The sequence below is a fragment of the Pithys albifrons genome, chromosome 7, assembly GCF_047495875.1.
Source record: "Pithys albifrons albifrons isolate INPA30051 chromosome 7, PitAlb_v1, whole genome shotgun sequence".
Classification (NCBI taxonomy): domain Eukaryota; kingdom Metazoa; phylum Chordata; class Aves; order Passeriformes; family Thamnophilidae; genus Pithys; species Pithys albifrons.
The window spans coordinates 45334455-45350004 of record NC_092464.1 but is presented as its reverse complement, the minus strand read 5'-3'; the positions used below and the strand labels follow the sequence as shown (position 1 = coordinate 45350004).

Genomic DNA, 15550 nt, shown 5'->3' with positions numbered 1-15550 from the left:
CATTTAGTGGCTAATTTAAAAGGTACACTTTTTCTTTCTAAGAAATAACAGAAATGGTTCTGGTCTGTTTGAGTCTTGGCTTCTTCATTTGTTCTGGAGTTGATTACTGGAGGATGAATAACTTGCTAATTTGTAGTGGATTTACTTAAGAATGTGTCTAGAAAATGAACTTAGTGATCTGCAAGTTCTGTCTCTGTGCAGGTTTCTCAGTTGCGGCATGAGCTGTCCATGAAAGATGAACTGCTCCAGTTCTACACCAGTGCTGCTGAGGAAAGTGAGCCAGAATCTGTCTGTTCCACCCCGTAAGTTAATCCATCTGCAGCGTTGGACCTTACATCTGCTACTAAGCATGGCGAGTTTGGACAATTTAATAGCTTTGAAAAGTAGTAAAATTATCCTTGTCTTGGCTGGACCTATAAATGGAACTTGGAACTTGGTGTATGGCACCAGCTGGAAGGATTTGCACTGAACCACCTGGGCTATCCAGGTACCTAAAGAGTCAGGAGGGGAAGGTATGCAGGCAAGCTGCTGATGCAGCATTGCAGCTTTCAGAGGAATGTGAGGCAGACGTGGGTCCCACTGACCCTAGCTCAGTACACCTCATAGATCTGCAAGCTGTCCTAGAACATGCTACATGTATAGCCTTTGTGCTTGAGGGACCTGAAAGCACTATGGAAAAATTCCAAGCAGAGGGAAAGAGAGAAAGCACGGCTTATAGCTTGGGTTCCAGGCAATTAGCTGGCTGAACAGCATTGCAGGCTCTGAGGGGCTGTCTGCCCTTGCAGAGTTATTGCTGCATTCTGTGAAGCGTGTGCTGCATTAATCAGGAGCTGTTGGGCTGTTCCCTGTAGTAAGGTTGTTTTTTTTCTCATTGTTTTGGCTGAATGACTTTCCCATAAGAAATGTCTGGAATAATAAATATTTTTTTTAAATGTTCTCTTTTAAAATTCACTGCAGATTTATTGCTGCCCCAAAGTAGTGGCATGAATAGGCTGTATTTTCATATGGCTCTGTTCTGTTTTGTTTCGAGTCCTCTGTTCAGTCTATGTTTCTGCAAGACTGGCCATAATACAGGTAAAAATGGGCTAAAACTGTTGCTTTTGTTACAAGGCTGAAGAGGAATGAATCCTCCTCCTCCGTCCAGAACTACTTTCATTTGGACTCTCTTCAAAAGAAACTCAAGGACCTTGAAGAGGAAAATGTTGTGCTAAGATCTGAGGTGAAACTGCTCCCTTTGTGTTTTGCTTAATATAGTTGTTCAGTTAAATGCTAGAACTACAGGTATTAAAAGTTGACAGAGTCTAACTAAGAGTTTGTAATTCCACATGGGACACAGGTCTTTCTGTAGCTGTTTAACCACCATCCTTTATCCTTCTAAATGAAGGAAAGGCTGAAATGTGGAAGCTACACATTTAGGTTGGAAAAGACCCCCAAGAGCGTGGAGTCCAACTTTTGGCTGATCAACACCTTGTCAACTAGACCTTGGCACTAAGAGCCACGTCCAGTTTTTTCTTGAATACCTCCAGGGATGGTAACTCCACCACTGCCCTGAGTGGTCTCTTCCAATCCTTAATCCTTTCCATGAATAAATTTTTCCTGAGCGAAGCTACATGCCAAGCAGTTTTTGTGCCAAAACAATGTGCAAGAGCATAGGCAGATTTTGGAGTCCAGCACTGCACTTTGAAACAGATCATAAAGAGAGCTGACCTGGTAGATACGTGTGACTTCAGCTGCAGATCTGAAGTTTGTAGTCTGGCATGGTCTCTCTGATACAAATCCAGTGTTTATCAAAATAACTGCTACCCTAAATTTGCATTAACTTTCTTCAATTTGTGTTTCAACTCAGGCAGTTAATATTTTAAGTTGAATCTGGTTTTTTAACTTTTATTTCTGTCAATATTCTGTTTGTTTCACAAATGATGCACTTTTAAAACGTTAATTTGCTGCTCTCTGTCAGCAATAATACTTCATAATTGAATACAGTGAATAATTTTACATTTTTCAATGCGACTTTTAAACCTTGGGAGCACGTTTCTGCTTTGCAAACATATAGCAGAGTATAACTAAAGAGGTACTTTTGATCCAAGAATGAATGTATAAAAAGTGTCATTACTATTTTCTGCTGCAAATGCAGGGCCCATTGTAAATGTAGTGTCCCACTCGTGCACAAGACATGATGTCGCAGAGACTGCTTACACTTAATTGAGAAGTTGCTCAAGGAAGATGAGCAGTAGATGGTCTGAGAATAATGAAAGTAGGGTTAGAATTGAGAGAGCCTCTGTGTCAGGAGCTGATAGGGCAACCCCACACCTGCCTTCCCATCCAGGGAGATGCAGTCTGTGCCAGGAAGGCACAGGATGAAGCCAAATCTTAAACCTGTGAGCTGTGCAGTTCTCTGCAGATGCTGTCCCCCAGCACAGGGAGTAGGTCACAGACCCACTGAGGTGGTGCCAGACAGAACCAGCTGGCTGTGGCCACGATGCTCTTGGCACTCCTCAAACCACAGCAGCGAAGCAAAAGCAGGGAAGGAGGTGGCACTGAGGGTTTTTTTTTTGTGGGATATATAGTTATGGTGCAAGAAGCAGAATTTTTCAAATAATATCTGAATGTCTTCTAAATACTTGAATGTTTAATTCAGTCATTTAAACTGAGCATTTCTTTAGTTTTTGATGATACCTAGCTTTGCCAGATCAAGCTCTGCATGCTCATCTTTTGTGTTTTCAGAGTTTGTTATTTTTATTTTTTCTTTCTTCCCACTTTCAGTGCAAAATACACAAGTGACATCTAGTGGGGATACGGTGATAGTGATGCAAGTTTCTCCATACAGTAGTGTCTCTGCTGAATGTTCACTTCACCCCTTTTTCCAGAACATGAGGGAGGGCAGGCAAAAAATGTAGATTCTCACTTTCTTCCTGAAGGAGTGATTACAATAGCAGATCTGCTATAGTCTTTCTGAAGCAGATGGAAGTGCAACAAGAGACTGACAAAGAACAAATGTGCTAATGTAGCATATTTGATGTGGATTTCTTGAACAGGCCTGTCAGCTGAAGACTGAAACAATTACTTACGAAGAAAAAGAACAACAGCTTGTAAATGACTGTGTAAAAGAGCTAAGTATGTCCCTACTTTATATTTCTCATTTGAGGTAGTTCAGTAAAAAAAACCCAGGCAGGTCAGTCAGTCAGTCATGTTTTTCTGTGGTTCTTATTTTCCATAAAGAAATGGTTGTGAGTAGAAAATTTCTGGCTGAAATTTAACAGTGGAAAATGCTGGCTGTAAGCTGAATCTTCCTCAGTTAAAATTAGTTTTGCATTGAAAATGTTAAGGGAAAGTACAATCTCCTTTGCAGCATGAGCATTTTGTCTTTCTGGTTTTGAGTCCTCAGTTAAAAATAGTTTTGCATTGAAAATGTTAAGGGAAAGTACAATCTCCTTTGCAGCATGAGCACTTTGTCTTTCTGGTTTTGTGTTCCTCTGTTATTTTTCAAAAATGCCTTACTGTGTATTGGGGTAGGATTTTGCTGAATCAAGTGATGCTCCAAAAGAACATCTTTATGCTTACTTTTCTGCTTTTGGGTTTGTGGTGTTAATTGTAATCACTTACCTTCAAGGGGATGCAAACATCCAGATTGCCAATATCTCCGAGGAGTTAGCAAAGAAAACTGAAGATGCCGCCCGACAGCAAGAAGAAATCACCCACCTTCTCTCTCAGATAGTTGATCTGCAGAAAAAGGCAAAAGCTGTAAGGAACCCAGTTGTGAGACTTCTATTATTTGCTGCTAATGTAGCTGGAGGACAGGTTACAACCCTCTGTGTACTTGAGCCTAAAGGAAATTTTCCACCCTCCTTATGTGGCTGACCTTGTTTGCTGTTTAATATCTAACATACTTGACTAGAAAGGATTAATTTATTAAAAGATGCATATATGATTTGTCAAATGCAATGGTTACATTTATTTTAAATATTGCATGTAAAATTCTGCTCTGAGTAACACTGGTAAGGCAGGAGTATCAGTGCAAGTATTTCAGTGGACACATTGATTTGGATGTTAATTTAGCAGGGTACAGTCTGATGCTGCATGTTCTTTTGTTAACATATTAAATGTTTTTTAAACATGTGGACTAATACTGCTGCAGAGAGGGTTTGAGAAAAGGTAGAATTTTTATACAAATATCATCACAGGACAAAACATCACGGTATTTTTAACATATTTTGGCATATTTTAGTGTGCAGTTGAAAATGAAGAACTTGTCCAGCACCTGGGAGCAGCTAAAGATGCCCAGAGACAGCTCACAGCAGAGGTGAGTACATAGTAAGACAATAATGTCGTAGCAGGGCAGTTACTGTTCGCTTTGCCACAAGAGGTTTAGTCTAAGCTGGATCAGAAATATTAAATTATTTTGCCTATGTGTATGAATTGAAGGAACATTTATGTTCCTAGTGGAATTCAAAACCTTCTCCTTCCTATTCCCTCCACCTTCAACTAACACACATTTTGAAAAACAGAGGCTTATGGGCTGTATAGGAACCCCTTTAGAGGCTGACTTCTCTAGTCTGGGAGTTTAAGCCTATTTTGAATAGTGAGATAATGTGGAAGAGCTCATTTTAGCTCAGTTTGTTCCGTGAATTAACTGGAGTCAGTCCAGGATGGCTGTCTGTCTTTTGGGCACTATATTCACATGAACAAAGTGGACAAAATAGAATGAATAAAGCTTGATCCTCTTAGGATGTGTCTTGTGCTTGGACTACTTGGTGTTGAAGGTGGGAATGCCAAGAGAAACTTTTCCTGCTGGTGGACCTTTTGTGTCTGTGGTGCTTCAAAAATATTGAGCTCATGGTTCTCCATCACTTTCTTAGGAAAGAAAATGGACAGGATCTCTGTTTCTAAGCCAAGTAGTTTTTTTAAATGAAATTTGTAGGACTGTGGTATTTCAGACTTTGCCCCTTTGCCAGGGGATGTTGTGGAAGTGGTTCATGAACTCCCTGAAGTCCTTTGGAACATTGTGAAATGTCCTCTGCCCGTGCTGTTTGCCACTGTGGTCATCATGGCAGTGATTAGGCACTAAACCTGATCAGACAAAAGATACTTTTTTTTTTAGCTCTGTATCTTCTCTTTGGCAGTGGCTTTGTGTAGATATGTCGGGAGGCAAATGGAGCAAACAGTTCCTTCCACATCGTGCCCCTCAACCCCCACCTTCCCATTACTAGCCCATGTTATTAATGATGTTCAGTTACAGTCAGTCAGTTCAGTTCCTTTTAAGTGGAAAATTCTTCCCATTATCGCCTACCAGTTTAAAAAGAATGTGCAGGCTTTTTATGCTAATAGTGCACCCCCTAAGGTCCTGGACTGTTTTCTGTGTTACAGTTGCGAGAGCTGGAAGACAAGTATGCAGAGTGCATGGAAATGCTTCATGAGGCGCAAGAAGAGCTGAAAAACCTTAGAAACAAGACAATGCCAAATGCTATATCACGCCGGTACCACTCTCTCGGTCTCTTCCCTATGGTAAGCAGATCCAAGGAAAAAACCTGCACACACCAGAAAACAACCAAGCAAAGGAAGTGTATTTGCATCTGACTTACAGCTTCAGGGATAGCATGCTGGGCCAGACATAAGTGTAGGTGAAATGTCTGTTTATGTAATGTTAAAGAATACCTAAGGGATCAATTCTGCATACCTGGTTCTGAAGTAGTGGTGCTGTGCAGCTACTTGGTTTCGCTGCAGTATTACATACAGCCTGCAGCTGGCTGTGCTTCTGCTGTGTGTATCATGGGTAGCATTAATAGCTTGTTAGATGGTTCTGTACATCTTTCTTATGCATCTCTGGTACTGCGGTGCTGGTCATCATTAGGAGCTTCCTGTTTTGCATCAGTATTCTTGGAGATACAACTTCCTATTAACAATGGTTTTCAGACATGGCATCTTTCTAGTCTGTCATGATATACATTCTGGTTTTTCAGCACTTGAATAGGGTTACACATACTTTCTTGGTTTGGGGTCACTGAAAAGGCAATGGCTCATTAAAATAATAATATAGCAACAAATTATGGCAGTTTCACAGGTGTCATCAACTTTGTTTACCTGGTTTCATGTGATTATGACATTTAAAGCACAGAAAATATGCAATACTTCAATGAAATTAGAAAAGAAAGAGCAAGTAAGAACGTGCCCTGTGACTGGCTCTTCTTGCCTTTTTATCTCTAAGATAGTTCCATTGCTTCTGAAGGCAATGGAATCAGTGGTTTCTTTTGAATTACATTAATGCAATCAAGCTGCAGAATCTGGCCCTCCTTATCTTTAGCCATGTCTTGTCTTGCTGCTGAGGAATAACACATTTTATTTGTGCTCACAAGAAGTAAATTGTCAACAAAGGCTTAGCTTGCCTTTTTTATTCCCTTCTGACACTGAACATAGGCCAATTTAAAGTGCAGATATTTGATAATATAAATTGTGCTTGCACAAATACAGTTGAAAGCTGCAAAAAGTATGCTTGTGCTGAGATAGGTTTATGTGTTTTGTGTGAAAATGATTTTCAAATATTGAATCGTAGCATGCAAGATCATTTAGGTTTGCAAATAGTTGACACTCTGCACTCAGCAGTAAAACTTACTGACCAGCTGTGGCAAATTGATGGCCTGTCACCTGTAACCTTATGGAGGAAGTATGTAATGCTTTATGCCAAAGACCACATCACCTTTGTAGATGATTGGGTGGTGGTCTATTTATTTTAAATGAAAACACACTGAGCATAACTTCATACGTGAGAGGTGAGTGTTGCTGAGTAGGGAATTCAGTCTGGGAAGTTGAGGCACCTGAATTCTATTGTTGCCTGGGGTGGTTTTTTACGTTCTTTGACAGATATCATATGTCATTAGTTGGTAAAAACTGTAGCAGAATGAAGCTAAGCCATATTTTATCAGTATTCTAAAAATGTACTTTAGTCTTCCAGCTTTCCAGTAAATTTTAATGTTTAAACCTTCCTTCTTTTCCTGGAAATACTCTTTATTAGTTATTTATTATTATAGATAAGTAATTTTATTATTTGCTGAAATGACAACCTATTAATACTATATTTGTTTCTCTTTTGTGCTTATTTTTGCAGGATTCCTTGGCAGCAGAGATAGAAGGGTCAATGAGGAAAGAATTGCATTTAGATGAACCCGACTCTCCTGACTTGGCGTATGACTGAAAAGATTTGGTTCCTAATTGACTGATTATGTCTGAAGTTAATTATTATTGGTTAAGATATAGAAAGATGGGAAATAGTAGAGCTAGAGATTTAGAAGGAAGTATATCTCACCAAGTGTGAATGATAGAGAGAAAGGAAAATAAATTGTCTGGTTATTGAGTTTGTTTTATTTTCTGCTAAAGTTGCCAAAAGAAAACGCCAATATATAAGTTTTGCCATGTCTTAAAAACTTTTTGTCCTCATTGGTGAGAATGAGAAAAGGTTTCTTTTCTTGTGTGTTACCACGCTAGGTTCCTTCCCATGTTTAGCAGAGGAATTCAATTTAGTGGGTTTTCTCTTCAGGTTTTGTAACAATTATACCAGGTGATTATTGATCTCATCTAGTTTTTACAGGGAGAGCATCAGTGTAGAAGGGGATTTGGAATGGCTGGGTACTTACAGTGTGATCCCATTATGCCTATGCTAAAGTTCTCTTGAATTAAACAAGAGAGTAGTTTGGAACAAGTTAAGTGCTTGTGGCAGTCCAGAAGCTATAGATAGATACAGCCTGGCAGAAATGGCCTCGCTGACGCCACTTGCCTGTGTATTTCAATGGGTTTATCTCACCCATTTGTACAAAGCATGGATTGTTTAATTTGAAACAAGTTAATCCAGTTTGCAGGGTCTGTTAGAGAAACAGAGTTTACAAAGAAAGGACAGTCAGGGAAGGTACAGTAGGCACTTCCCAGAAACCTTCTAATTGCAATTATGAAAAGCTTGACGCATACATTAACCTTCACTGAGCATGAGCCAAGAATTGTAAATGAGGCTTTGACGGACTGAAATGTTGATTAGAAGAATGTGAGGTCAGTAAGATGTGAGCATGCTCAAACCCTGTAGGATCCTTTTATCCTTCCAAAATAACCAAACTTAAAGCTTGTTTAACTTCTTTAGAATGTCTTTTATATTGCTTTGCATCTACCAAAGGAGGATACTTTTTTTGGGTTGCGTGGCTTGTCTTGGTTTTATTTATCTGTGCAGTGGTAGTACTCATAACCTCCGTGGGGCTGTTTATTCATAAGCCTTAGATCCAGCCTCCTGAAGATACAAAGCTACAGACCTGGAGCCTACACACAAAGGGTGCAACTGTTGAGCACTCATGGACAGAAGGAAAGAAATTTGAGTGACTTTAAATAGCATAAGACATGCTGTTGCTGTTACATCCTGACAATGTTACCTTTCACCCTGAAGGAATGTGCTGTTCCTGTGTTCAGCCACTGTTGAACTGTAAAACAAAGCAGCAATGGCACTTCTTTAGCATGATGTAGGACAGTTTTATTTTGTCAAGAATATTTCTGCTGAGGTGTCATCTGATCTTAATTTTGAAGCAGGTGAACCATGTTTGTTATGGTATCAGGACAGTGGTGATAAAGAATGAACTGTAGAGTTCGGTAAAAAATTAAATTTCTAGCCTTGACACCCTCTTTCTAGACTCTTGGGCCATTATATTTCTGGGATTATTTTCTTTTTTTTTCTTTTTTAAAAGCTACTATTTAAGGGGTTTAGAAATTGGTTTCAAAGAGATTTGTTTGCACAGAGATACTCAGGAGAGTAAATTCAAATTACTTTTCAAAATGTATTAGCCAGCTCATAGTTGAGAATTGAATGGAGATCGATTTTGTTTCTTAAAAACTCATTGCCACATAATGGCTTTGCAACATTTTTAACTGATTTACTGAAGTACTCTTTCACTTATTTTATATTAATATTTGAAAGGGTTTACACACATAACTGTCAAATGTTCTGTCAAAAATATTGTAGAGTGATGGAAGAATTGTGTTGATGGATTGAGTAGTGGCCAGATTGTAAGACGTACAGGACCCTGTGCATACTACTTTAAAGAAAGTATACATAAAAACACGGTGATTGGTGGAGCTGTGAATAGGAAGGGCTGATAATAACCTGTTTCTCTGTTCCTTCTTAAGGTAAGAAGTCCTGTGTGATTAGTAACTGTTTGTGTGTCTTTCAGTCATCAGAAGCGGGTCTTTGAGACGGTGAGAAATGTCAATCAAGTTGTCAAGCAGAGATCCATGACTCCTTCACCAATGAATATCCCAGGCTCTAACCAGTCCTCTGCTATGAACTCAGTCATTTCCAGCTGTGTCAGCACTCCACGGTCCAGTTTCTATGGGGGAGACATCTCTAACATTATGATAGACAACAAGACCAACAGCATCATCTTAGAGACAGAATCCTCTGACAATGGGTCAGTACTGTAGTGCTGGAGTCGCTTTTGCTTTGTTTCTGACATAAAGGCAAAGTGTTTGTTCAAAGTTTATTTCAAAAGGAATCCTTTTTGGAAGTACTGTCTGTCAATCAGTGTCTGCAACTCATACCTGTTCTGAGATGTAGCATCACCAGATTATGTAAAACCACCCTGTTTTTGCAACTGTGGGCTGGCACTTAATTATGTTTTTACCATTTTACATAAATGCCAGTGAGTTCTGATCTCAGTTGCAGCTACAGTTAACTTTTTTGATCCTAAAAATAAATAGTGTGTGTCTGTAAGTTACCTAATATGAAAACTTGTGAATGAAACTTTGTTTTTCTAGCCACCAGTACAGCTCCACACTATTCTGTATATTCTTTTCAGTAAAAATGACTTAATATCTCAAAACAATGTATGTTTTACAGCATATTAAACTCTTGTGACTCACTGTGCTATTTCAGCATTGGCCCTGTAAGACGTATCCTGCTTACTTGAGTTTGTCTAAGTCTGAGATTAACAACAAGTAGTTTCATCTCTTTGTAGGAGTAAGCTCTTAAGTAAAATGCAGGTTTTCCAACCAGGAGTTTCCTAGCAGAAAGTAGATGTCAAAACTGTTCTGGTGTGAAAGAGAAACAAAAGACTGGTGTTTGCCTTTGAGCTCTCCAGACAAGTAGCAAGTTGTTCCCAGACAGAGTAATTTAAATGTACTGGTGTAAAACTGTCATGTGGAAGTTTTAAGCATTTTTAAGAATGTTTTTCTTCCTCTCCCTAATTTTTTTTGTGTCCCCTGTTATGTTTTAGAAATGAGGACAGGATGAAGAAGCCTGGGACTCCAGGGACTCCAGGCTCCAGTGACCTCGAAACTGCCCTTCGTAGGCTGTCCCTCCGACGGGAGAATTACCTCTCGGAGAGGAAGTTCTTTGAAGAAGAGCAGGAAAGGAAGTTGCGGGAACTGGCAGAGAAGGGAGAACTCCATAGTGGTTCTGTTACCCCCACAGAGAGCATCATGTCACTGGGAACCCACTCCAGATTTTCAGAATTCACTGGATATTCAGGAATGTCAATCAGCAGTCGCTCCTACCTGCCAGAAAAGCTTCAGATTGTGAAACCACTAGAAGGTGATAACAAAGGGCCTCGGCCTTTATCTGTTGTTCTTAGTGACTCTTTGTGGTCTCTTATCCATCACCAGAAAGCAGGAAATCTTTGCAATACATATTCTTTTTACTTTAGAGACAGCAATCCACGCTGTTGGTTTGAGATCTTCTAACTACTGTGTTTTCCCACAAGCCTTAAAAGTGTTAGGAAACAACTCCAGCCAAGGCACTAAAGTAAATATTACAGACCACATGCATATCAGCAGTGCAGCTTTACAACTGACCTAAATGTTGCCATTTCATACTTGGGAAAGGATGGTGGATAAGTATATGAAACCTAAACAACAAGAATTCTGTAAATTAGTGTCTGGAAAGGCCTTTACCTACTTTAATTAGTCCAGTTGGAAAGCTGTTTTAGTGATTAAAAATAATCTTTGGACTTTAAGTGGCTGTTTGAGTGGTCACACATGAGGCACTATGGCTTTCTGTTTCATGTGTGAAAGAGGTGGGGATTTTTAAGTCAATTTTACTTCACATACTATCTCAGGCAAAGGCAAGATACACGTAGATGACAGTCAGGGCTAGAGCATTATTTCTAAGTTCATTTCAGTAGTCTGTCTAAAAAAGCTGGCAGACCATGTGCTGTATAGTTCGCCTGGCTTTCTTCAATTCTTTCAGATTGTAGCTGGAAATTAGTTTAGTAGATTCCTCCAGGTTTTAAACAAAATGAAGCTGTTTTCCAGTAGTTTTCCTGTTTTACAGACACACTAGTTACCAACATTTAACTTTGGCTTTTCTCTTTTTCTTCAACAAAACTCTTGTTTTATGTTGCAATTGTGTGTGTTTGAATTGCAGCAGTTCCTTTTTTTTCATCTTTTTAGAACTACTTTATTTCATATATAAGGAACATTTAGCATGACACATATTCAGAAGCAGAAATAACCGTTCTTAAGTCCTGAAGAAAGTGATGTACTGTATCTACCTATTCAAATGAAACTGTAGCCATAGCACACAAATCCATACTGTCTAGCAGATTTTCATAGTTTGTTTCCATGGCTGCTTTTAAATGGTCATAAAAGTTCTTGTACCACATGAGGGAATTGATGATCCAGCTTTGTTTCTGGTTGCTACCACTGTAATAGATTTATGTCACCATCCCATTATATCTACTTTTTTTCTTCCAATAAACTCTTAAAGTCTATATCATCTTTCTATCTGTCTGGGTTTTTTTTTTCCTGGTTTTGTTCATTGTTCTCACTGAGTCATTTTTTTCTTAAAATTATTGCTCCTTTTAAAGTACTTCTCATGTTTGGTTTTAGATCTTATTTGTGTGTCTGCCTGTTTCATAAGTTTACTGTTTGCTAACTTATATTAACTACATGTTTATGATTCTATTCTCCATTTCAGCTTGGTTTCTTTCCCAAGTATTTGTCATGAGACTTTATTTTTGTTTTCAGCTTCATGGATGCTTTCAGTCTACTGGGGTAAAACAGTCTGCTGTACCTGCAGACTGTTATCAGTAGTTGTGCCTTTGGCTTTATTACTGTTTTACTAAGAGTGTTCATGCCATGAAGAAATAAAAGTTAGTTCTATAATAAATTTCAGGTTAATGACTTTTACTCCTTTTAAAGCAGTCTTTTAAATCCCATAGTAAAATAAATGGAGTGACAGAAATACTAAGAAATTAATCTTCTTTTGCACCTTTAAAAAAACCCAACCCATGCTTTCTTTTAGTCAAAACAGAAGGATTGCTTGATGTGACTTGTTTTGGTTACAGTCTAGTGTTTGGGGTTTTTTCCCTTTGTTTTTAAACTGTGCATCTGTAGCTTGTTGTGCCCCAAGCACAAAATAACACTACCTGTGTCCTGTAGTAAACTGGAACCTTGAACTGAATATGTCTTCACCCACTTTGACAGTTGTGGCAGCAACACGTTGTGAATTTCTGAGCTTTCTCTGACCCTTACAGTCTGCATGCCATCATGCAGAGATATCAGGAATATAGGAAAAAATAATTTAATCCATTCATATACTTATTTTTTTCTTGTATTCCTTCTTCCTTCAGTTTGGCAGTCCCACTCTTACACAGTAATTCCCTCATGCCAACTTTTTCTGATAACATAATTTGCAAAACGGTCTAGTAGGTGCCTGTGACTGAATGTAGACCAAGGAGATGCTGTATTTCCCACTTCTTTTGACTTTTCCACCTTTCTGTTTTTCTTTTTTTTTTTTTTTTACAACTGTTGTATTGCTTTGTGCATTTGTGTTAATTTTTTTGTATAACAAAGTTAAAGACCCCTTGCACACATTTTATTAGATCAAGATTAAACTCAGATATCCTCCTTTTTGTGATGAAGCTTAAGCCATTTTGAGTTCCAGTTTCCGAAAGAAATTAACAACATGTAGATTCAATAGAAATATTAAAGCTCAAGGTGCAGATATTTTGGTGAATATCTTTCCTATGGAAAGAGATGGTGTATAGTAACAATTAAATGCTTGTCTTCTGCAGAGTTTATTTTGAGCATGAAATTTGTTGAGATTTAAGGTGAAAAAGATTACAGCTTCAGAAACTAGTGCGTAGAAGTTAATTAACTTTTTACATTTGCATGCACTGCAGAAAGAAATTCTGATTTCTATTTTTCCTTAATTCTTGGAGTATAGTCTGACAGCAAACCTTGGTTAAGGCTTGACAATATCTGATATTTCTTCACATTCTGGGATATTTCTTTTATATAGAAACAAAAAAACTTGGCCTTTGTGACAATTGAGAAGTAAATACAAGTTATAGGGATGTCTCTTCTCTACAGTTACTTATTTCGGGGTTACAGTTTCTTCTTCACCTTCAAGGATCCCAATCTTCTTTAGTCCCTCAACACTTACTTTAAATGAAAAAATAGATAGGCTCATTATCCTAAGTAATCTAGCAGATCCATTTATTCTAAGCTAAAAATTATAGAAAGAAGTGAGATAGGCTTAATTAAAATGCTACCCACTGATCCCAGTCATTCTGGAGAGTTTTTCCCTGTTCACATCATGTTCCACAGTAAGCTTCCTGAAATAAGAAATCATTATGTGAAATGACAATTTTTCTCATTCCATAGGATTTTTCTCAGATGGAAAACAATACACATGAGCCATCCCTTCTCCACTTGTTTAGATTTTTGCATATACCATGCAACAAACTGAACATTCTTGGTCTTTGAATATGGGTGAGGCACTTGTGTGCCAGTGAGTATTCTGCTTTGGGAAGAGGGGACAGGAACGAGACAACAAAAATGCTCTGATTTGAGCTGGCAGAGATAAAAATACAGATTTTTTTTGTTTGTGTCATAGGACATGTGTTGTTTTAAGTCACATATTTGAATACAGTAGTGATAGTGGGCACATAGGAAAACACAGACCCTTGTGAGCAGTGTTTAATTGCTACTTGAGGAATCAGATAAATCCTCCCCTGATTTCACTGGGCCCATCTCAGTGTATTTAACAATTTGTCTTGATGCATTGCTGTTTCTGACTAATTGTCTCCTATTAAACACGAATATCGAATACTTTTCTCTGTAAAATGTACCTCCTTCCTCAAAACATTTTTCTGCAAAGGATGAAGCTACAGGTACAGTAGCATTTAGTTATGCAGTAGTTGAGTTCCTGTAGCATAGGGGCCATACAGGTGTTTAGTCTTGATGTATAGATCAGAGGTATTACCTGCTTACATGTGCCTGAAGCTTTGGGGCTTTCTAACATATGGTACACAGCTGAAATTGCTGTGCAATCTGTGTGACCACTGTTCCTCCTGCTAGCCACTGCTAGTAAATTCTGGCATGTTTTCAGCACCTTAGTGTGAGCCTAATGTGGGAATAAGTGGCATATGTTCCTCTTAGAGCTTTCTGTGATGATGCTCAGATCGAGTGTAAAATGTGAGTTCTTCCTGCTCCTGCTCAATCCCATGAATTGAAGCGGATGAGAATATTTAGTGGGAGGGGATGTGCATGTGCACAAGGATGCTGCACCTCACCAGCAGGCTTTGCCTAAGTGCTGCTGTGATCAGTTTATTTCATGTTGATGTGGCAATGCTGAAGCAGAGGTGAAGCAGTTTTGTCTTGTAGCATGTCTTCCTAGAAATATTAAACCCAGAAGCATTAAAGGTTTGGAGTTCCCAAACCTTTGGTCTTCTGGATAAACAAAACGGGACTTTCTCTCTTATAGGTCCTGGATTGATTACTAATTTAGTTTGGTTGTCTTTCTGTTCCCTTTTAAGGTTCTGCCACTTTGCACCACTGGCAGCAGCTGGCTCAGCCTCACTTGGGTGGGATCCTGGACCCAAGGCCCGGAGTTGTCACTAAGGGCTTCAGGACCCTAGACCTGGACCTGGATGAAGTGTACTGCCTTAATGACTATGAGGAAGATGAGACAGGTGACATTTCTTACAAGGGCCTAACTACCTCGACGCCAGTTCAGCACACAGAGACCTCAGGTGAGAGGTCACAAGCACAAGTGACTGTTTCAGACAACAAGAATAATCCCCGCCACTCTCAGGCTTTCACAGAGGAGATGCAGGAGTCCACGACGGACGATGATGAGGGGTCTGGTGAGGGAAACTCATTAAGTCCAGTAAAACTGACATCTTTACAGGATTTTGATTACTGGGCCATTCTCACGTCTCTCCAGAACAGCATCCATAACATTGCCTTGTGTGTAGCATCTGCACGTTAATGCGTGCAGTGGTTAGAACATAACCATTCTAACATTGGCTCAAAAATCATTTCTTTGATAATATTTTAATTTGGTTTTCAGTGACAGCATCTTTGGTCAATATTTTACTCTATTTTGATAAGAGAAGGCTGCTAAAAGGAAGTGGTTTGTTCACAAACCTTTGTGTGGCACATGTGCAACTTGTATGTGTATTTAGTGCACGCTGTTCAGTGTATGTAATGTATAGATTACATATATTTTGTATGACTATAGTGCAGATACTCGTCTGACTGTTCGTAAGAGATGTTGCCATGCTTTAGATTTTTGTAGACTAAA

At 38.9% G+C, this 15550-nt stretch overlaps 1 protein-coding gene across 11 annotated transcripts in view; it reads left to right on the top strand.

Annotated features, from left to right (window-relative positions):
* The window catches only part of TRAK1 (trafficking kinesin protein 1), a 127604-nt gene that overhangs the window by 96462 nt on the left and 15592 nt on the right, over positions 1 to 15550 (top strand). For 7 of the 11 annotated variants that reach the window (XM_071561335.1, XM_071561341.1, XM_071561343.1 and 4 more), the window contains 10 exons: positions 202 to 302; positions 1111 to 1219; positions 3036 to 3114; positions 3611 to 3741; positions 4226 to 4300; positions 5365 to 5502; positions 7100 to 7176; positions 9195 to 9431; positions 10236 to 10552; positions 14781 to 15110. In XM_071561335.1, coding sequence (XP_071417436.1) covers positions 202 to 302; positions 1111 to 1219; positions 3036 to 3114; positions 3611 to 3741; positions 4226 to 4300; positions 5365 to 5502; positions 7100 to 7176; positions 9195 to 9431; positions 10236 to 10552; positions 14781 to 15110 — 1594 coding nt within the window. The remainder of the gene's footprint in view (positions 1 to 201; positions 303 to 1110; positions 1220 to 3035; positions 3115 to 3610; positions 3742 to 4225; positions 4301 to 5364; positions 5503 to 7099; positions 7177 to 9194; positions 9432 to 10235; positions 10553 to 14780; positions 15111 to 15550) is intronic. The other 4 variants (XM_071561338.1, XM_071561345.1, XM_071561339.1 and 1 more) reach the window with 1 other exon arrangement.